The 21919-nt window shown below is 53.7% G+C and overlaps 2 protein-coding genes across 3 annotated transcripts; both read right to left on the bottom strand.

Annotated features, from left to right (window-relative positions):
• Positions 1-2490: 2490 nt before the first annotated feature.
• On the bottom strand, positions 2491-8968 carry SLC22A17 (solute carrier family 22 member 17). Of its 2 annotated transcripts, none has more exons than XM_058293721.2 (10): positions 8706-8968; positions 7991-8506; positions 7784-7887; positions 5372-5526; positions 4594-4759; positions 4258-4403; positions 3989-4094; positions 3617-3834; positions 3243-3354; positions 2491-3104 (listed from the first exon to the last, which is right to left on the bottom strand). In XM_058293721.2, exons 2-10 carry the CDS (start codon positions 8405-8407, stop codon positions 2816-2818), a joined length of 1713 nt encoding a protein of 570 aa, XP_058149704.1. In that variant the 5' UTR covers positions 8408-8506; positions 8706-8968; the 3' UTR covers positions 2491-2815. The 2 variants fall into 2 exon arrangements, with proteins under 2 accessions (XP_058149704.1, XP_058149703.1); XM_058293720.2 differs by having other exon boundaries at positions 7991-8509; positions 8706-8962.
• Positions 8969-12169: 3201 nt separating this feature from the next.
• EFS (embryonal Fyn-associated substrate) lies at positions 12170-21131 on the bottom strand. Its single transcript, XM_004474532.5, has 6 exons — positions 19602-21131; positions 16127-16390; positions 15758-15868; positions 14924-15646; positions 14515-14604; positions 12170-13423 (listed from the first exon to the last, which is right to left on the bottom strand). The coding sequence occupies exons 1-6, from the start codon at positions 19617-19619 to the stop codon at positions 12989-12991; spliced, it is 1641 nt and encodes a 546-aa protein (XP_004474589.1). The 5' UTR covers positions 19620-21131; the 3' UTR covers positions 12170-12988.
• Between the last annotated feature and the right edge of the window lie 788 nt (positions 21132-21919).

Below are 21919 nucleotides of genomic sequence, written 5' to 3'. Positions count from 1 at the left end.
CCTTGTGTGGCACGGCACTCCTTGCGCGCATCAGCACTGCACATGGCCAGCTCCACACAGGTCAAGGAGGCCCGGGGTTTGAACCGCGGACCTCCCATATGGTAGACGGACGCCCTAACCACTGGGCCAAAGTCCGTTTCCCCATGATTATTATTAAGAACCCAGGAGCATGGCTTAATTCATAGAGCTTTGGGCTTCAGGCTTGGATTGGCAGAGGGGAAGGAGACAGGAACACTGGTATTGCAGGAATCCTGTCTCTGGAAGGGGCTGGCCTCAAGACTTAGATTTTCTTGAAGAATCCCTCTCTCCTGGACCACTCTTCCAGGAACTCTTCAACCATTCCCACCAGCAGGACTTCGTTCTCATTGTGTCCTTTGCCTAGAGCTGAGGGCACAGAAGGAGGTCTCCACCTGTCTTCTAGTCCTTTGCCCAAGGGTTCTCTGCCTCCCTGAATGAAGTTTCATATCCTTCAAGAGGTAGTTTCTTGATGCTCCAAACCATCAGCCTTTCTTTCTCCCCATTAATAGTCCAAGTTTTAGATGGATTTATAACTCCTTGAAGGATGGCCTTTGTCTAAATAGCAATGATAATATATCAGGCACAGTAAATATTTGCTGAATATTGAATGAACAAATATTAATTCAACATTTTTTTAATTAAAAATTTTTTTCTATTAGAGAAGTTGTGAGCTTACAAGACAGTCATGAATAACATGCAGAATTCCTATATGTCACCCCTACACCAACACCTTGCACTGTTGTGGGTCATGTTATAGATTATGAAAGAACTTCAAAATATAACTATTATACTAACTATGGCCCATAGTGTACATTTGGTATATTTTTCCCATATCCCCCTTATTATTAACACCATGTATTAGTATTGTACATTTGTTATAATTCATGAGAAAACACTCTCATATTTATACTGCTAACCACAGTCCATCATTCCCCACATGGTTCACTGTTTTATACAGTCCCAAACCTGTATCATCCATTCAAAGTGTACACTCAGTGACTCTCTTTCATCACAGAGTTATGCTGTCATTCCCTCGTAATTTACTGTGTGTACACTTTTGTTGTTTTCCTTAGTCCAAAAGAAAAAATCTCATATCCCTTATTATTGTTCATGTTAGTGTTGATATAGTACCTTCTTTGACATTGATGCAAGAATATTATAATATGGCTGTCAACTACAGTCCGTAAGTTACATTAATTGTATTTTTCCCTTGTATCACCATATTCTTATCACCTTGTAATAGCGATGTGGATTTGTTCTAATTCATAGAAGAGCATTCTTGTATTTGTACTTTAACCACACTCCTCACCCACCACTGGGTACAGTTATTCAGTCCCTAGGCTATTCTCTAATTTTTTTTTCAATTATTTCAACAACTTTTTGAGCATCTACCATGCATTAGGTATTGGTGTTCCAAACTTCTTGCCCTCAAGTTTACCGTTTAGTGGGGTAGTTTAAGAGGCACTGACATATTATCTGGTTTGATCCTCATGGTAACGTTTGAAGAAGCTAGAGGTTGACAGGTTTACCCAGAGTGGGAAAGCTAAGCCAGGGCTAGTTTGGGAGCTAGACCCTTACACTAAAGTGAAAGTCCTAGTCTCTTATTGACACCTCCCAGGAGTGCCTCAAAGTCCAATCCTTGCTTCAAGAGAAGTGCCCACAGATTAGAAGGATTTGGGGAGGTAAAAAAGCTCCAACTCTGAGATCTAATAGTGTCTCAGATTAGATGGGTTACTGGCTAGCTTTGTAATCTTGGACAAATTATTGAATCTCTGTCAGTATTCTCATCTGCAGAAGACTAACTAATACTGCAGTGGTCACACATTCTTTTTTTCCTGCACAACATTCAGTCCTGCTTCTGCTAACCGCCCACAGGTCTCCCTTCTCCTCTTCCCACTGGTTAGTAGTATGGGTGGCAGTAGCATGTTACTCAAGTTAGGCCAGTCACATGCTCTCTGGATCTGAATCTTCAGTGCAGTGGCCCAAAGATGGAATCCCACTGGAGTTCATTCATCCAGTAGCCCTGACAAAAATGTTACTGATTCCTGCCTCTTGGTTCTGGAAGCCTCTCCAGTTCCTGACCTTTTGTGACTAATTTGGCTTCTTCCATTTTGTGAGTGCTCCACCTCAACCCTGCCCCACCACATCCTTCTAATAAATTCCCTTCTTGCTTAAGTTATTAGAGTCAGTCAGTTTTTATGCTTGCAATGATAACAACAAAATCCCTAACTGATCCAAACACCTACCTTGTAGTGTTGTAAGGATTAACTGATAGCAAGTTTATCAAGCACCTAGCCCAGTCCTGGCAGCATAGCAAGCAATCAGTAAGTGGTGGTAGTTGGCTGTAAGTTAACTCTTGGGGGTGGGGGCTATGTAGGGGAGATGGTTACGGTTTAGGTTCCACTAAGAGAATTCCTACCCCAAGAGACAGTCAGAAGGAAGACAGAAGGGAGGGAAATCCAGGCCATGATATGCTCATTTATTCAAAATGTCTTTATTGAAACAATGATAGAGCAAGAATGAGGTCTGGGAAGATGTCTTTGGGCCCAGACCCAGTGGTTACAGTTTGGAGCTTCTCCCTGTCCCCTAACTCTTGTCAAGGAAGTGAACACGAAGCAGCAGGGAGGAGTTGGGAGGTGGGGACAGCCCTCTGAGCTCTCCGCAGTGGCTGGTGCCAGGCGCCCCTCAGCCTTCCCGTCAGCCTGGCTGCCCTCACTCCATCCTCCCTATCTCCCTTCCAGGGCCCTCGCCTCTTTTCTGTGTGGGCCAGCCTCCTGCCAGGGTGCTCAGGGCCTGCTCAGAGGGCCGGGTTGGGGGTGGCAAGCAGCGGGACGTGGTCACAGCGGTTAGGGGGCAGTTGCCGCAGTAGGGAAGGCCTGCGGCATAATTCCCCATCCCGGAGCACCTCGGGCAGGAGCTTGCGCTTGGTCTCGGGCAGAAGCATGATGCTGAGGATGCAGAGGAGGGCGCAGGCTGCCAGCACCACGTGCTGCAGGAAGGCTCCATGGCCCATGTGGAGGCGCTGGGCCGGGCCACTCAGCCCTCCAAGCGCCCCCAGCGCCATGATCAGGCCCAGGCCTCGGCCCCTGGAAGAGAGGGAGGGGTGCTCAGCCTTTGCTGGGGGCCTCACCTCCACCCTTCTCCAGCAGTCTTCCCCTCCTCCACCGCTCGGGCCTGTCCTGGGCAAGTCTGGTCTTGCCCCCTGGCAGCACCCCCACTCTCACCGGACAGTGGTGGGGATGACTTCAGCGGCAAGGAGGGTGCTGAGGATGCCAGCAGCTTGGGAGGAGAAGAGACCAAGGACAGAGAAGGTGGTGACGGCAGCCTCATTCAGATCTGGAGGACCCAGATGGACAGTGTGAGCAGAACTGGGGTGATCAGGCCTGGGCTAGTCCCCAGAATCACCCCCTCAGCCCCAGCAGGGTGGGTTCTGGGCGTTCATTCACTAATGTGGCCAGGTGAAGGATTGTGGAAGGTCTGGGCAGGCCTGAGACTTGTCCTGGGAGGCCTGTGCCAGAAACAGAGGGAGACTCTGTTTGCGGCAGCTCTGGTGGGGTCCCCTGGCTGAGCCCACACGTGAGGAAGGGAGGATGCTCACAATCCCACAGGCCCAGCAGGACAAGGGATGCAATGCCGGTGAGGGTCATCGAGAGAAGTAGGATGCCTCGACGGCCAAATCGGTCCACAGTGACGCCCAGGAAGACGCAGGCCAGGGCCGCCGTGCCGCTGGCCAGCAGGGAGCACAGGTAAAAGTCCGATGGGCTCCCTCCTCCTCCCACAGGCTGGTAGCAGTAGCGAATGGCATGGGCAATGAAGCTGTGAGAGGGGGTGGGGAACAAGTAGCAGTGTCAGAACCCCACCCACAGACTTCTACAACGCCGCGTGCTCTGCTGCGGTCCTCGGGCCTTCCCCAACAGCCGTCTCCCATCCTAGCTCCTGCCCAGCTCTCAGCCCAAACACCCATGCTCACTTGGTGAAGCCCAGGATAAGCAGATTTTTCCAGATGTTGCGGTAGTTGAGGAGGGACGTGAAGGAAAAGGAAGGTGTTGCAGGGAGAGGGCAGGTGTTCTCTAGGTCTTTGGGGAAGAGAGAGGAGCTGTCTGTTAGAAGAAACAGCCCAGAGCCCAGGATCCTCCCTGGGAGGTGGGGCCCTGGGAGAAGGTGGCACAGCTATGACCATGCAGAAGGCACCATTGTGCGTGCACCCGAGATGTCGCTGTAGGGAACCCTGCCTCTTACCCTGTAGGGCTTCCTGGGCCTCTTCCCCCAGCATCTGCCCGTGGGGCCTGTTGCGCTCAGCCAGGATCCTCAGCACGGACTGGGCCTCTTCGATCTGCCGCTTCACTATCAGCCATCGTGCAGACTCCAGAAATAGACCAGGCCAGCTGGGGGGTGGGGTGGGGGACAGGGGCACTATTAGGGCTCCGGTCTCCTGACCCAGGGATGGGAAACTTTGAGGGGTTGGGGCGAGGGCAGCCTGGATGGGGACAGTTGGAGAAGAGGAGGGTCTCTGGGCTAGAGCTAGGTTAGAGGTAGAGGAGAATGGCCAGACAGCAGGTGGAGGGTGATACTGACCCATAAAACAGGAAGAGGATGCAGGGAGCAGTGATCATTCGTTGCAGAAATCGCCAGTCCTTAGAGACGAGGGCGAGGCCCAGGAACAGGAAATGTCCCCCCACCCCCACCAATTCCCCTGCCAGGGCCACCCGGAGCCTCTGGGTTGGGTCGCACAGTTCCAGGCCTGGAGATACAGCAGGGACAGAGGGAGGAGAGGTCAGGGAGGGAGGAGGCATGAGAGAGGAGGAGAGAGGGAGGGAGAAGGATAGAGGGCAAGGTCAGACCTGAGCAGAGGCTGTAGCCCTTGCCTCCCATACACCAACAGCTGGATAGCAAAGAGCAGCCAGGTGGTTCAGTCCTCTCTCCCCCCTGTTCAAACCTGGGAGGACTCTAGGGTAAGAGTCCCTGGTGGGTGTTCAGCATCCCCGGTTTACAGGCCCTGCCACATCTGACCTCTTATTTGACTTTCACGTCACCCTGAGAGTAGTGAGGTTACACAGCTAGTCAGGATTTTACTTTTAAAATAAGGCGCCACTTCCTTACAGCATAAGGCCAGGGCAAGGACGGTCCTAAAGATCTTGGAGCGAGACGGGTGTAGAGAGACGCAGGGCCCCTAGGTCCTTCAAAGACCTGCGCAGAATGACAGATGATTCTGGCCAGCTGAAACTGGGGACTAAAGAAGGAACTGAGGGGAGTCTGGAAGGCAGTGGGAATGGCTTGAGCACGTAGATAGGCAGGTGTGAGACTCAAGGATGCAAGACTTCAAGGAAAAGGTCTCTGGGAGGGAGCTACTCACGCATCAGGTAGACGCCAAGGTCAACGCCGGCTAGTAGAAAGCCCAGAAGGAATCGGAGGGCCATGACACCTGTCGAGGAGCCTGCAGCAGCTCCTCCCACTCCACATGGGCCCACCAGCCCCAAGGTCAGCAATACAATCCCACGGCGTCCAAACCTGGAAAGTGGAGAGGGCTTGTGTTCACCCAGACTCCCTGTGGTGAGGAGTTGCTGGGTGGGGCCAAGTTGCTCACCTCAAAACTGGAAATATGAGGATGTGGTTCTGGGAGCAAGAGTTGGACTGAAGCTAGAGAAGATGGGAAAGGATGGGGACTATGGGTAAGTGCATGACTGGCTACTGGTCACTCGGATTCAGCTATTGTTCAATGGGACTATTGGTCAGAGGTGAGGACATTTATCTATGGAAGTAAGACCACCCACCAGCGAGAATGGGATAGGAGTGAGGACACTTAGGACCATTGATCTTTGGGAATAGAGCTATTGGTCACTGGGGGTAAAACTTGTCTTGCTAAGATTGGTCAGTGGAAATGGAGTCATTGATATGTGGGGTTGGAGCTATTGATCTGTGGAGGTGAGGCCATAGTTCATTTGTGCATGGGGATAGTTTTGGTCAGTGAAGATGGAGCTATCGATCCTAGGGTAATGAGTCACTGATTTTGTGGGATGAGGTCATTGTTCTATGAGGTCAAGACTATTAGTTCACAAGGATGGAACATGGACCTATTAATTCATAAGGAGATGGAGCCACTGATTCATGGGAATGGAACTATTTAATCCGTAAGTTAGTACTATTGACCTGTGGGGATAGGACCATTAATCTTTGGAGATTGGATAATTGATTTTTGGGGATGGAGACACTGATTCATGGGATGGGGCTGTTGGTCAATGGTGATGAATCTATTAATGCACAGGGTTAATCAATGAGAATGGGGTCACAGGCCAGGGGAGATGAGATGATTGGTCAGTAATGGTGGTCACTGGCTATTAGTAGGTGAGGACAGGGCAACTGATCCTTGGGGGTTGGGGGTAAGGCCACTGATCTATGGAAATGAAGATTGAGGCCAATGGTCAGTAAGAAGGGGACACCGATCCATAGGAATAAAGCTACTGACTAAATGGGGTGGGCCATTTTCCCAGCAGGATTGGTTTACTGGTTAATGATTTTTGGAGACTGAAATATTGATCATTAGGGATGAGGTCTTTTTCCCATAATTATGAGGCTATTGGTCTTTGGGCATAAGGTCACTGATACATGAGAATAGTCTACTGACCTGTGGGTTTGGGATTATTTGTGTGATGATTCAGCAGTGAGAATAGGGTGTTGATTTTAGGAAATTGGTTATTGAATGATGGGTTGCTTTTTCTCCAAGGGTGTGGAGCTCTTAATCCATTTGGATGGAAATGTGAATGAGTGGGGAAGAGTCTATAATTCATGGGGATGCTCAGTGGAGATGGAGCAACTAGTTGGTGGTGATGGGGTCAAGAATCAGGATATGGGATTTTTGGGCATGAGAGGAGCTATTGGTTGGTGGGACTGGGCTGTCAGTCTTTGGAGATTAGGCTACTGACTAATAGGAATGAGACTTTTGGTCTGAGAGGATCTAGCAGCACTGAGGATCTATGAATATGAGGCTATTGATCTATAGGTTTGGGCTATTGACTCATGAGACTAGAGAAATTTGTAGGCAGGTGTGGGGCTATTGGGGATGAGGCTATTGTTCTTTGGAGAAAGGGCTATTGATTTATGAGGATGGGACAACATGTCAGAGATGGGGTTATTTGTCTGTCGATTGGAGCTATTGGTCAATGGGAATGGGGCTGTTGATATCTAGTATAGTAAATGAACATACTAATCTTTTTTTTCTTTTTTAGGAAGTACTGGGATTGAATCCTGGATTAAAGCAGGTGCTCAACCACTTGAGCTACATCTGCTCCCTGAACACATTAATCTTTAGGAATGAAGCCACTGGGACGGGAGCTACCAGCCCATGTGATGGGGCTATTAGTCAGTGGGGATGAGTCTATTAATCTATGGAGATGTTGAAGGAGGTGGTTAGTGGTGATGGGGACATCAGAGGGGAAAAGTAAGACTGGATGTGTGGAGATAAGGTTTTTGGTCACCAAAGATGGGACTATTGACCTTTGAAGACGAGGCCCATTGAGCCAGTGCTGATAGTGAGAATGGGACTAAAAGTCTGTGCAGGTGGGGTCATTCCTTGTGTGTACGGGGTATGGAAGGAGTCTTTCTTGTTGGGGAGTGAAGGTGAATCAGGGGTGGGGCTGCATATCATTGAACAGAAGTTCAATGGACAGAAGTCCAAAGAAGACTGCAGAGTCCAGGGAATCTTCTTCCTCCTCTTGTGAAACCCGTCACCCCCTCCTCTCTACCCGCCTGCCCCTGTTGAAGCCCCCACCTGTCTGCAGGGTAGCCCAGGAACAGGTAGCCAGAAGCAAAGCCCAGGATGAAGAGGATCTGCTCCAGGATCACCTGCCAGCCCAGGTCACACACCAGATCCCACTGGAGGTGTGAGAGGGATGGAGAGGGGCTGAGGCCCCGCCCCGGCCACCCTCAGCCCGCCCGCCGCCCCGCCCCGAGCCCGCAGCCGGCGGGGCCGCCTCACCTGGCCGATGGCGTTGGTGGTGAGCACCGGCAGGCCGTTATAGTCCCAGTCCTTGAGGCAATGGTTGAAGTCCGGCGGGGCGAAGCCGCTGCACGAGGGGTCGGTACTGGTGGCGACGCGGCTGGCGGCGCTGGCGGCGCTGGCGGCTAGGGCCGCGCTGGCGACACTGACGCCGCTGGCGTTGGGGGGCGGCTCCCAGCCAGAGACGTTGGGAGGGAAGGCCCCGTAGTGGCAGTGCAGTGGGGGTGCCAGCGTGAAGATGGGGTCCGACGCCAGGCCCAGCGCCACGAAGAGCACCGGCAGGCAGCAGAGGCCGAGCTGCAGCTGCTGGCCGCCGCCCAGCGCCCCCACCTGGGCGAGCAGCGCCTCAAAGCTGAGGGGGCCGGGGGGCACGGCCAGCGACAGGCTGCTGCCCATCCCGTCGCCGCCCGCGACGCTCCCCCCCTCCCGCTCGCGTTCGCGTTCCCGCTCACCCTGCAGCTGCTCCGTGGGCACCGCATCTCCGAGGGTCCCGACCTGCTGGGGGCGTGGGGAGGGGTGTGCAGGGGCAGGGTGAAGCCGAGAAAACTGCAGAGCAAGGGAAGGGGGCCGGCGGGAGGGAGGGCGAGGGCTGCAGCTAGGGGCTGAGGGTTGCGCGGGAGGAAAATGCCGGGCGCTTGGCGGGGGCGGGGTGCGGGGAGACGATGGCGTAGCCCCCTGGGGCGCGGGCACTTACTCCATTGGGGCTGGGGGTGATCTCTACTGTGCTGTCGATTTTGCTGCCGCCCCCGCCATTGGGCTCCGGGGTCCCGGTGGCCACCCGGGGAGCCAGCTTGCCGACCGCAGGGACCCTGCGGGCCCGCCCCGAAAGGATGCGCTGTCCTCCGGCCCAGTTGCGCGCCGGATGCCCGGAGGCGCAGAGTCCAGAGAGACCCTGTTCTGCAGCCCTGCAGCAGCGGGCACCTCCTTCGTCTCTGTGATCTGTGCGCTGCTTTCCCCTCCTCTTCCTCCAGACTCTCCTCCCCTTCCACGTCAGCAGAACCTTTGGTCCAGACTCTTCGTCAGAGAGAGGAAGTGGGGGCCCGGGCTCAGAGGAAGGAGGGAATGGGGCTCCCTTGTCTGTTCCCTGGGTCTGCCGGCCATTGCAGTAAAAAGGAAAAAGGACTGGAAAGATAAAACCCAGTCCAGGGAGATTTCAGAGTCTTCCTTTGGTTCCCCTTCTCCATCATTTGTTCATTCATCCATCAGCTCATCCATCCATTCAGTAACACTTATTAAAGGTCTACTATGTGCCAGGCCTTTTGCCCGCCCGGCTTTGGGATAGATGGACAAGACCACCTTGGAGGAGTTCACTGGAGTCAGGCCAACCACAGCACAGTACAGGGACTGCGGACGGAGGGCTGGTTGGCCACTGTACTCAAGCCAGCTTCAGTCCTCTACAAGGAAACCATTTCTCTGAGTTTCACAATCCCCACCCTAGTCCAGTTGCCATCATTTCTCAGCAGCATTTGGCAATATTGACTCTCCCTTCCTCTAAACATTTTCTTTCTTGGCGGCTAAGTCCCACACTCACCTGTTTTTCACTCTCCTCTTTTCTCCATTGCAGGTGTCATCCTCCTCTTTCTCACCATCATTCAGTGTCTGCATTCCTCAGAGGCATGATCCTAGGCTCTCCTCTTATCTCACACTGTCCTTTCCACCTTGGGATCTCACCCATGCCCACGGATTCATTTACCACCAAGACAATTTACAAATTTACAACTCCAGCTCCCACCTCTCTTCTGAGTCTCAGACTCATGAAACGACCTCTTTGACCTCTCCCTTGGGTGACTTGCAGGGACCCAATATATCCAAGACCAAACAGGTTCATCCCCAAAGCCTCGTTGTCTTCTAGTGCTTCTTTGGCACACTCATTATCCAATTGTGGCCATATGCTCAGGTGACAGCTCTTAGAACTCCCTTTTCCTTACCTCCCATATCTAATCCTTTACAAAATCCTGTCCACTTTACTTCCTATATACTTCTCAGATACTTTGCTTCTCTCCAACTCTACCACCATTAGTTAAGCTACCTGTTGCATGGACTACTTTAGCCCCCTAATTCCTAACTAGTATTCTACACCCACTTTGTCTCCATGCTTTCCCATTTGCTATTTATAGTGCAAACGGAGTGATCTTTTCAAAATGCAGATCTGATCATGTGAGTCCCTTTCCTGCTCAACAGATCTCAGTGGTTCCACCTCCTTGTCAAGGTAGATAGCAATATTCTAAACACCTCACACATGGTCCTGTGTGCCTGGTGCCATGCTTTCTGGAGCGCCATCTCTCACCTCTCTCCCTAAACTCTGCACACCAGCCTCATTGGCCTTCTTTCAGGTTTTCCAACACTACAGGACCTTTGCACAAACCGTTCCCTATGGACTGAAGGCTTTACCTTCCCCTTCCCCTCAGTCAAGTTCTTCTCATCCTTCAACTGTCAGCTCAAGCATCTTTGTCTCCAAGAAGGCTACTGTAACCCCCGGAATTGCTATTCAAAGTGTGGTTCATTTACCAGCAGTATCCATATCACTTGAGAACATGTTAGAAATGAAATATACCAGGCTTATAGACCAACTGAATCAGAATCTGCATTTTAACAAGACCCCCAGGTGTGTGTACCTTTCTCCAAGGGATTTGATATCAGATAGGCACTTTCATCTCAGGTAAGGGGCTGGAAAGGATAGTTCTCTCAGTCTCAGCCAAGAAATCCATTTCTCCTTCTCCCCACCAAATCACACCTTTTGTCTCCTATAAGTTTTCCAAATGCAAGGAAACCCTTTCTAATGCATCAGTCTCTCCCCTGGCCCCACTCATTTCAACATCTCTTCAGGATTTACTTTGGTGCTGTCACAGCCAACATGGGGATCTGTATCCTTGTGTCTGTCCTGGAACGGTACTCCCTTAACTTTATATGGTGCTGGACTGTTCACATGCATTATCTTGACAGGCCCTCCCAACAATAATGAGACATTTATGATCATACTCACATAAAAATGGAACTGGGACTCAGAGGGGCTAATGTGATTTGCCCAGACACAAAGGTACCTGGAGATCTGAGACTTCTGGCTCATCCAGTTGTGGCCAGATGCTCAGGCAACAGCTCTTACAACGTCTTCCTTACCCCTATGTCCAATTGTTTAAAAAATCCTATTTTACCTCTTATATAGGTCTCAGATATTCTGCTTCTGCCCATCTCTACCATCATTAGCTAAGCTACCTGTTGCAAGGACTTTAGCCTCCTAATTCCTAATATTCAGCATCCACTTTGTTTCCATCCCTTCCTGTTATTTATAATGCAGTGATCTTTTCAAAATGCAGATCTTATCATGTTCCTTTCCTGCTCAATAGACTTCAGTGGTTTAAGCTAATGTCTTTAAACTCCTTCTGGAAGAGGATGGATATGACTCCAGTTATAAGTCTTCAACCTACAGGGATGAATTTAGGTGCGCCTTGAATCTGGAGATGAGTTCTTCTTTCAGAGTGAAATAAGAAGGAACCCAAAGTGGCCAAGTCAAATACACAAGGGTCCCAAGAGATTAAGATTGTGATTGAAATTTGGGGCACCCCAATCCAATCGCTGTGTCAGGGTGTCATCTTGAGAAAGCAGAACTGAAGTGATGGATCTGTGGCTCAGACTTGCGAGTGACCACCCAACTAAGCCACAGTCTGAGTTCACTGAGGTCCTGAGGACTAGACTTCTGGCACATTGCATTCCCTTGCCACCTCAGCTCCTCTAAAAGATGCTTTGTTCAGAAGGGCGATCAGCAAGAAGCCCCTTGGGGTCACCTCACAGAGAGGGAGCCCAGTCTGCCAGCAGCACTCTCCAACTGGCCAGGGTGTCCCATGGTGCAAAGCTTAGGCCTTATGGGGGGTGAGCCCTCCAGATGGCACCTTTTGAGGCTCCTGTGTGGCCAGTCTTTCCATTGTCATCATTTGAAAATGAGATCTTAGAGGAAAGGTCCCCATACCAGTAATCGGTATCTGCTTTCCTGGAATGCTAGTTCTCAGGCTCTTCTTGGCTCCCCCATTCTCCAGATCTCAGCTCAGGGCTCATCTCCCAACCATCCTGCCTCAAGTCTCCTTCACTGCCCTTTCTCCTCATCTAGTTAGTCCCTGCACATCACCCTGTTTATTTCTACCACCAGCAATCATGAAATCTATGGCAGGTTTATTTTTTTATTTACTTTTTAAAGGGACTTGTTTATCTGTCTCAACCCCACTAGAATGGAACAGTCACAATGTACCTTCAGAATCACGCCTGGCACCTCATGCAAGCTGGCAATTTGCTGAATGAATCGTTGTTGAAGAAATGAGTAAACTTTACCCCCAAGTCCTAAAGGCACCATGCTCATAGTGTACATCCCATAGTTCTGGCTGAGAGGTACCAGCCTGGCCCCCCAGGCTCCCAAGAAGAAAGCCAGGGGATCAAACTGCAAGATTTGAGGTGACTGTCAGTTCCTGAGGCCTTTGGGGGGATCCCCTCTGGCCTCTCCCAGACCTGCACATCCCCAGCAGCCCATGTCCTGTCTTTGCTCTCAGCTAACAGTGAGGTGGAGGTGCTGAAGTTCTGTGGCCAAGAAACAGGACGAGAAAGGGATTCCATGTGACCCCAGACTTCTGGCCCCCAACCATCTGTGGGGCCAAGCTTCCAGAGCCAGGTGGCAGTACAGCGGCCAGGAACTCCCCCACCAGGCTGAGAGGAGGGTAGTCCAGTTCCTTCCTGCCCCAGAGGGTACGGTGCCTGCCCCTGACAAAACAGGGAATAATATTAAATATAAATAATTTATACAAAATGGCTCGTACAAAAAGCTGGGTTAGGGGGAGGAGTCGCCTCTGTGAGAGGCTGAGATGACTGGAAGGGGTGGGAAGGGAGAAAGAAACTTCCACTCCTCCCAGGCTCTGAAAGAGAATGCTCCAGTTGCCCAGGGCCTGGTGGTGGTGAAATGGCAGACAGGGGAGGGCAGAGCTGTGCCAAGGATCCTCAGGGGGCCAGGCTGGTGAGCAGGGTGGTGAATCGCAGGGCCCACCCTGCCAGCTCTGCCACACGCTGTGCCATCTCTTGGGCTGCAGGGCTGGATGGGTAGCCTAGGGCGGCCCCCTTGACAGCCAGCACGGTGGCCCGCAGTGCCTGGCCCAGTGCTGTGCCTGCAGCCCCAACTTGTGCTCGCAGTGGAGCGGAGGCCGCCAGCCGGCCCAGGGTGTCCCCAACAAACACCAAGCGGTGAGCTGCCACCACCACCCGCTTGCAATGGGGCACGAAGAGGCGCGGGGGCTGGTTGGCTTGGGTGCTGGACATCAGGGCGGCCACGGCTGCCTGCAGCGCGGAGTAGTGGCTCTGGCACTGCCCTGCATAGAAGTGCAGGAGCTGAAGATCTCCAGCAGGCAGAGCTAGCGGCTCCTCTGGGGACAGCGTCTCCTGAGGGCAAGAGGAATGGTCAGTGGGGATGTTCCCATTAGTGCTGCCACTTCCCCTCTCCCTTCATATCCCCTTCCCTCCCTTAGTTCTTCCCTCTGCCCATCAGAAGATTTAGATACGTATGAAAAACGGTGGTGAGGTACCCAGACTTGATGTCAGATAGATCTGGATTCAAACAGCCTCAGTCTTAACTTCAGACAAGTCTCTGAATTTTTTCTTTCCTTATCTTGAAAATGGGGATCCTAGAACTGCACTGTCCAATATAAATATAATATAAACCACGTGTGATTTAAAATTTTCTAGTAGCCACACTGAGCAAAGTAAAAAGCAACTGGTGCAATTAATTTTAATATCTAACCTAAAATGTAAAAAAAGTTATCATTTCATCATGTAATAATCAGTATAAAAATTTCATTTTTTCCATTTAAGTCTTCAAAATCAGCACATTTTAATTCAGACTAACATTTCGAGGGCTTAGTGACTACTGTACTGGGTGGTGCAGTTTTAGTATCTACCATGCAGGGCCACAGTAAAGCTTGAGATAGTATCTAGAAAGGGTTTAGAACTGTGCCTTGCAAACTGTAAGCACCATATAAGTATTTACAATGCTTGCCGTATGCCTAGCTGCGGTCTGGCTCTTGTTAATTGCCCAATAATTGGTAGCCACTGTGATCATGACCATTCTAGACAGGGTCCAGGAAACCGCCTCACTTCTGAGGTGGGAGAGGTTAAATGGTGGCTTCAGAGCCCCCAGCTTCTTAGTGGTAGGGCTGGGATTAGGAACCAGGTCTCTTAGGTACCCAGGAATTCACAGCTGGCAGGAGCCTCGGAAGTCACCCAGCCCAGCTCGGCCCCACAGCCCAACAAGCTTCCTGCTTCCCTGGCAGACTGGTTTTCTGACTCTTCGCCAACCAATTCTTTTCTCTCTTTCTGAACTCCTGATATCCTCTCCCAAGTTCTAGCTCTTTCCTGTTGAATTCTGTTTTCTCTTCACCGCTCATATCATCCTCATTTATTTCCATCCATGGTTTGATTAAGAATTCTTCCAAGTTCTGGTTCCTCCTTCCCAGCCCCACCCCCACTGGCATTACCTGCTGCCTTGGTAGCTCCCTCTCCAGCAGTTCAGGATCCTCCAGGAAGGCCTTATCCGGGGGTCTAGATCCCTGAGCTTTATCCATGCCCTGTGGGAGGGAAGCAGGGTCTCAGGACAATGGTGGGGGCCCGGGGGGGGGGTAGCCTCCCTGGCCTTTCTGTCCCTCCCATCCCCCCACCTTCTCAAGGACTCTCTTGTCACCAGTTTGCAGCCCTTGCTCCAGTCTGGGAGAGCTCTGCTGGCAGGTCAGGGGGCTTGGGGACCACAGGCTGGGTTTGGGGGGTGGGGGGAGTAGGGTGGCTGAGGCATGGGTAGAGGGCCAAGGGAGGGCTCTGCACCTGCAACCCAGCCTCTTTCCTCTGCACCCTGGTTCTCCCAGTTCTCCCAGTTCTCCCAGAGACGCTCACCTTCAGGTGGACATAGTCATACTCCTCAGCCAGCGGGATGCCCTCGTACTCGTTGTGGTGTCCTGCCGGATCGCCCTCCACCTCCCTGCCCTCTGGAGACCCTTCAGCCTTGGGGGCCCCATAGCCAGGCAGACGGGGCGGGGGTGGGGGCAGAGGCCGGTCCTGGATGCTGCCCTTTCGGCCTGGGGCAGGAGAGGGAGCCGGAGAGGGGCTGGGGGCCTCGGGGACAGGCAGCGCAGGCAGAGGGCGGCGGGACAGGCTCTCGGTGGAGGGCAGCCGGGGCCTGTGTGGGGGTGGAGGGCTTCTGGCCAGAAGGTGGGCCATGGTGTCCAGGCCACTGGAAGCCAAGGCGCCTGGAGGCTCTGGAGAAGGGGGCACCTCCGGCCCCAGCAGGGGCACGTCGTAGATGCCCTCGTCAGCACCCCTGCCTTCCTCATCCACCAGCAGTTCCTCAGGTGCTTCATAGAGATTGAGCAGGGCTGACGTCCGTTTCAGGTTAGAGGGGGACGCGTAGAGGGGGGGCCCTGGTTCCCGGCCCCCTTCCCACTCCAGATCTGGTTCTAGTTCTGTGGGTAGCTTTGGGGCCAGAGGCACATCATAGAGAGCTTCATCTTCTCCAGGGGAGTGCGGGGCCACCCGGGCCAGAGGGCGGGAAAAGGAGGTGGGGGAGTCATAGGGGTCACTGGGGGGAAGCCGGAGGGCAGTGGGGGGCACGTCGTAGATCTAGAGAAAGGGAGGGGTTGGTTACCCTTCAGGCTCGGCGATGGCCCTCCCTGAGGGCCAGCTGTCCCCATCCAACACAGACCTCTAGGCCCAAGGGGCCTTACTCCTCACCTCCAAGGTGTCTCTGGGGACCTTGTAGATGGGGTCAGGGGAGGGTGAGTAGGGTCCAGCCAGGGGTCCTGAAGTGTGACAGGGCCGAGCTGGGGGTGGCACCACATACACCTGGGGGATCAAGTAGGTAGGTGGGTCAGGAGGAGTGAGGAGCCAGGGAATCAGATAATACCTGACTTGGAGGATCTTAGAGACCTTCTGCCCTCCCTGTACTGATGGGGGAACATAGCCCAGAAAGAGCTGGTAGTCAGATGAGTGCCAAGGCCTCAGGGCTCTCCCTGCCTTGCTGCAGGCTCGAGGAGAACGGGCTTGAGTATGGGCTCTCCAGGTTTGGGGCTGCGGGGTGGGGTGGGGTGCTGCAGCTCTCACCTCCTGGTCCTCATTGCCATGTGCTGGCAATGGCTGGGCTGGGGGTGCCTGGGAAAGACTGGGTTTGGGCACCGGGCCAGCGGGAAGGAGCGTCACTCTGTTGGCAGGCACGATGCCCTGCTGGCCGTGCAGGGAGCAGAGGCACCAGCCGTCTAGCCCACCAGCGCCCTCCCTCTGCAGGACTCGCAGCACGTCCCCTCGGCGGAAGGAGAGCTCCTGGGGAGACTCAGCAGTGTTGTCATAGAGTGCCCGGGCCAGCTGGGCCTGGAGGGTGAGATGGGAGTGAAGAGAGGTGTCTTCACACACATATCGGCTCACATCACCCCTTGCTCAAAACTCTGTAGGGTTCGCATTTGCCTTCGGCTAAAAACAGGCCCTGCCCTGTCTCCAGTTCCATTCCCTGCACTCTCCCTTCTTCCTTTCTATTCCTTGAACTAGACAAGCTCTTTCCAGCCTCAGGGCCTTTGCACTTGCTGTTCCCTCTACCCAGAATGCTCTTCCCTTGACTCTTCATCTTACTAGTCCTTTTTCATACTTCATTTCTGTTTAAATAACTTCTCCTCAAAGAGGCTTTTTCTTCACTTCTCCCCCACCTCTATTCTGTTTCCACCCATTGTTTTCATCACAATACTTTATACTATTTGCCTATTTACTATTTTATTATTGATTTCTTCCTTTACACTCTAAGCCTTGTTTGAATAGGGATAGCTATATTCCTAGCACCTGCAAAAGAGTTTGACATGACTCCAGTCCTCAGTAAATGTGTTGAAAGAATTTCCTTTAAAACCTCATGGGTGCAAGGAAATTTTGCTACAGTCTCCCACAGAATCCTTTATCTTCCCTCCGCTCCCCTGCCAGTGCCCTCACCCTGAAGAGACCAGGAGAAGCCCAGGCTGGAAAGTCCAAGCATAAAAATGAAGAAAACAGAAATCGAAGCAATTGTTTTGTTCTCAGTCTGAGCAAATAAGGTTCTAGCAGAAGAGACTGAAGTTACCATGGAGAAGGGAAAAATGTGTACGTTCTAGTGTGTGTGTGTGTGTATGTGCGTGTGGAGAGCAAATATTTATCAGTCTGTTGCCCGGCCTGCCGGTGGGGGAATCTAAGCTTTTTCCATCGAGGACACAAGCTCAGGTGATAAATCATAGATACTCGATACCCAGGCAGCGCTAACTGTGTGCCCAGACATGGGGCATGTCTCTACATTAACCATCTCATTTAATCCTCACAACACCTTATTAGGGAGGAGCCATATTATCCCCATTTTGGAAAAGAAACTAGAACAGAGAGGTTAGCACTTGGCCTAAAGATACACAGCTGGTGCGACACAATTCAGACCCCAGGCTGTTTGATTCCAGAACCTGCATTTTCAATCACTTACTCTACTGCCCTTCTGCAATATCACAAATGTATGGGCCTACTTTTTTTTTTTTAATTAATAACAGTGGTTGAGTTGACAGAGTCTATGACTCAAACATGAGTCAAACACGTATGAAGGCTTCATTCCCAATTTCCCTCTGCTGGTAACCCTTCATACTGCTCTGGTTCCATGATGTGCTTTGGTAGACTCAAGCTGTATCAATCAAAAATGTCAAGTTTCTCACATTCAGCTTGAGTTACGCCTGGTGACTGTGCCCACTGGCAGGACCCCACAAGTGATGGCTTATACAGTGATGGTGGAGAGCAGGTAGGCACGACTGGCAGGGTAAGCCACATGTGCTGACTTCAAGCTAAAGAGCTCAGGAAGGCTGCATTCAGCCTGGGGAAGAGACCCTGCGCGGTCAACATGAGTGCGTGCTCCTCTCAGGGGGTGTTTCCCTTTGGTGGACAGGCTGTCCAGCCCTTCAGAGCTAACTCCTCCTCTTGCTTAATCCCAAACTCATCAAACCATTTTCTCATTGTATTTTGGCTTCTGAAGGATATTGTTCCACAGAAAGAAAACAGGCTAAACAGATGATGCAAATTCCTGAATCTAGCCAGGGGGTTGAGAGCACAATTCTAGTGGCAGGCAGACTTGGGTTTGAGTCCTGACTCTATCCTTTCCAGCTGGGTGACCTTGGGCAGGTTGTTTAACCTTTCTAAGCCTCAGTTTCTTCCTCTGTAAAACTCGGATATCATTATGCTCACAGGGTTGTTGCAAGAACTGGATGAGATAATGCGTCAAAAACCCACAACAAAGTTTAGCATCGTGCCAAGTATAGCAAATGCTCAATAAATATTAGCAATTATTAGGATCCTGTGAGCTGAGTTTGATTAGCCTAAATCCTCTCCCCACCCCTAGCTGGCTTACTTCTGAGTAAAAGGAAAAACCTACCTCCTGGGACTATGAAGGTGACCAGCCAGCTCTAGTCCCCCCACTGTTTTCAGGACCTCCCCTCTCTCCTGGCTCTGAGCTGGGATCCTCTCACCATCATACAGATTGAGGGACTACAAGGAGTTTGGTCTACGAAGGAGCCAAAATTGAACCCATCGTGGCCCCTGCAGGGGTACAGGAGAACTTTGGATGGCTCTGTGCTTCTCCTTCCAGTCTCACAATCTTTCTCAGAGTCCCCAGGTAGAGGGGGCCAGAAAAATGGGTGGCAATCTTGCTTTCGTAAGGCCTAGGAGAAGGGGAGAGGGGACAGAATTGTCTGGGTTAAGGCTGCATAGTGTGAAGGACAGAAAGCAGAGGTGGGGCTGTGGCGCGCTCCTCCCTGCGCTAGGTTTGAATTCTGTCCAATGAGGCCAATCCTCCCGGCCTTGGACTGGCAGGAACACAGGCCAGAGTTGCTGATAGACTGATTGATGATGGGTGTGGCCCAGCCTGCTCTCATCCTCCTCAAGGGACCGGCTGACAGGAGGGGAATTGCTGGCTTACTGGGGGTGGCAGTGGGCCACTAGTTCTCTGGGAAGACTCCTCCCACTGTCCCATCCTGCCAGCTGTCTCCTCCCTTTGTCCTCAGTCCCCAGAAAGTGCCTTGAGCCTGGCTGACATCACCTCCCGCCCCCCCACTCCCATTTTCTCTTTCTCAGGGCTTAATCTCTTTCCTTTCCTCTACTCACCCCCTTTCATCCATTCTAGGGGCCTCCTTCGATCCTTTGGTTTCCCCCGTTTTCCTTGAGCCACCTCATCCTTCCAGCCCCCTCCCAACCTTTTACTACCATCCCAATCACAAACCCCTGACAACCACAAGAGTCCATTTGTTCCCACCCATAAAAGAGCAGATAGGATTCTGGCCATACTTGCCCCCTCCCCTCACTCCAGGAGCAGCCTCTAGGAAGAGAAAGAGGAGAATGGGGAGGAGGGGAGGAGGCGCAACCCCGGCACCAGAGAAGCAGGGGACGAGGAGTGAGAGGCAAGAGAGAAACAAAAGTGAGAGAGGGGGATACAGTCTCTCCGAGAAGAAAGGGACCAGAGAGACAAAGAGAGGCAGAACTAAAAGTGATGGGAGGCTGTGGAGGTCCCCGCGCGGCAGCCTCCTTTCCCTGGTGGACTCACCGACGTGGCTATGGCCATGGCCCCGGCCTCGACCTCCCGCGCGACCTGCTCCTGGCCAGGCTCGGTTTCGCTGACTTCAGCAGCTGCTGCCCCGCACCATGGTCTGCGGCCTCCAGGCGAGGAGGCGGGTCCCGGCTGAGGCGCCGGAGTCGTGGCCTCCGCCAAGGTTGGAGGAGGAGAAAGAAAACCCACAAAACTTCCCAAATGGGAGGCAGCCTGGCCAGGCAGGAGGAGGAGCGGGTCGGGCCAGGGCGTCGCTGCGGGACCTCATCCAAGGGCGAGCGCTCTGCACGGTCGCCGCGGCCTCCCGGGGGTGGCCGGGCTGGCAAGGCCCCGGAGCTGCCTGCCCTAGGCCGCGGAGGCACCCCGGGTTCGCATTGCCCCAAAGCTGCCTCCCGGAGCCGGGGCAGGGGAGGAGGCGGGCGCTGGCGCTGCGCTAGCGCTGCGCTCGACGCCTCTCCGGCCGCTTGGGGCGGCCCCGAGGGCTGGGAGAGGCCGCCGGAGCGGTTGGGCCGGGCGAGCGAGTTTAGGCGCCAAGCGTCCCCACCCGGGGGCCGGGCCGGAGAGCGGGGCTCCCGGGGCTCTGGTCACGGCGCCCGGGCACTGCGGCGGGGCCGGAGAGAAAGCGAGAACTGGGAGGTCTGGGCCTCTTCAAACTCGCCCAAGTTGGCGAAAAGAGGTCGGGCTGGCGCCAAAGGCCTCTGAGAGCGTGGCCGCTGGGCCGGGTTGCTGCTTCCTGCTCAGACCCTCCACTCTCGGCGGTGAGGGGGAGTCACACACGTCCAGGGCCTCGGGGACGCCGCGACGGCGTCTCGCCCGGGCTGCGGGGCCTGCAGAACCCTGCGCCCAGGCAGGTCGGGCGGCAGCACGGCCTTACCAGCTCGCTGCCCGCGCCCGGGCAGCACGCGCGCCCTCCTCCCCTCGGTCCCAGCACGCAGGGCCACGCGCTCCCGCTCTCCCACCCTCGGCCGCGCAGGTCCAGCTCACACGCACCCTGGGAGACCCCTCGGCGGGCCCAGAATTCGGGGTAGCTCCCAGGTGTCTCAGGGAACGAAGAGAAAGGTCTCAAAGCAAAAGAAGGGGTAAAGATAAGGCGAAGGACGAGCAGGGGCCAGGCCCTGTGGACTCGCCTGAGGGTGGGGGGGGCACACAGAGAGTCCCACCCCGAAGCAGGCGGGCTGGCAAGGCTCCGAGCGTCGCGCGTGGCCCCAGGCTCACCCTCCTGCCCGCGCGCGGCTCCCTGTCCCTCCCCTTCTCGGGCTCCCAGCTCCCTCTCAGAGCAATTCCTTCCTCCTCCCCTCCAGCCCTCTCCTCTCCAGCGCGGGGCTCCGACTCAGTCCCCGGGATTAAGAGAAAGGAGGGAGGGGAAAAGGGAGGGGAGGGGAGGGGGCGGAGGAGAAAGGACTATCCCTTCTAAGGCGGGTGTTGAGTTTCAGCCCAGGACCCTGGGGCCAAACTGCACGCCCCCTCCTGGCCCCTCCGCTCCGCGTCTCCTTCCTCCCGCCCTCGCGGCGGCCCTCCGGGTGGTCTGGTCAGCTCCTTCCCCGGGGCTTTCCTCTCCCCGCCAGCCCCCGCCTTCCCCGCCAGCCCCGCGCGTCTCTCTGCCTCCCTTTCATTAGCCCCACATCTGTTTTTCCCGAGGGAGGGCGAGGGCCCGCCTTCCTCCTTGCTGGGGTCCTCCACCGAGCCTCTTCCCTCCCTTGGTGCTGCTTCTGCCGCGGTGGCAGGGTTATCCCTCCTGGGGATGGACGGCAGGGGCCAGACCGGGAGTCTGGCCCTGACCAGAGAAGATGAAGCCTGAGCGTCTGGCCCCAGAGCTGCAGGCGGCCGGTTGTGCAGCCTCTCACGCTCCTCTGCCAGTCTGGGCTTGCCCCCGCCCTCACCCTGGCTCTCTTCCGGCTGCTGCCAGGAGCAGGAGTGGGGACCCTGGGCACAGAAGGACAGAACCTTTTCAGGGGGGCTGGCATCTGGCCTCCCTGGAATTTCAGCAGAAAGGATCCTGCTCTTTCAACGCCCACACCTCTTCTCTCTGTCCTCCTGGGTGTGCTCTGACTGCCTCCGGCTGCCTCCCTCTGGGGTTGCTCCTCCTGGCACACATATTAGGGCCCCTCAGAGGCTTGAGAGGAGCCTGCTCAAGTCCAGGTTTTGGCTCCTGATATTGGAAAAAGGAGATGCTAAACAGGGTGGGAAAGCTGTAGTGTATTTTCAGTGTTTACATTTAACAAATGAGCACTTCAAACACAAAATGGGCAACAACTCTGTATAACATCATTTGGAGATAACATCAGAAATCCATATTTAAGGCCCCTTATGAACTT

The sequence above is a fragment of the Dasypus novemcinctus genome, chromosome 3 (genome assembly GCF_030445035.2).
Source record: "Dasypus novemcinctus isolate mDasNov1 chromosome 3, mDasNov1.1.hap2, whole genome shotgun sequence".
In the NCBI taxonomy this organism is placed as follows: domain Eukaryota; kingdom Metazoa; phylum Chordata; class Mammalia; order Cingulata; family Dasypodidae; genus Dasypus; species Dasypus novemcinctus.
The sequence above is the reverse complement of the archived record's forward strand: the minus strand, read 5'-3'. Positions and strand labels throughout refer to the sequence as shown.

Coding starts and splice junctions, on each gene's coding strand:
- SLC22A17 (XM_058293721.2), bottom strand. CDS start 8,407: ATGGGCAGCAGCCTGTCGCTGGCCGTGCCCCCCGGCCCCCTCAGCTTT. Junction 4,095..4,257: donor GGCCCAGGAAGCCCTACAGG/GTAAGAGGCAGG, acceptor TCTTCCCCAAAG/ACCTAGAGAACACCTGCCCT. Junction 3,105..3,242: donor GTCATCCCCACCACTGTCCG/GTGAGAGTGGGG, acceptor CCTCTCTTCCAG/GGGCCGAGGCCTGGGCCTGA.
- EFS (XM_004474532.5), bottom strand. Junction 14,605..14,923: donor ATGACTATGTCCACCTGAAG/GTGAGCGTCTCT, acceptor TCCCTCCCACAG/GGCATGGATAAAGCTCAGGG. Junction 13,424..14,514: donor GGGAGCTACCAAGGCAGCAG/GTAATGCCAGTG, acceptor TCTTGCCCTCAG/GAGACGCTGTCCCCAGAGGA.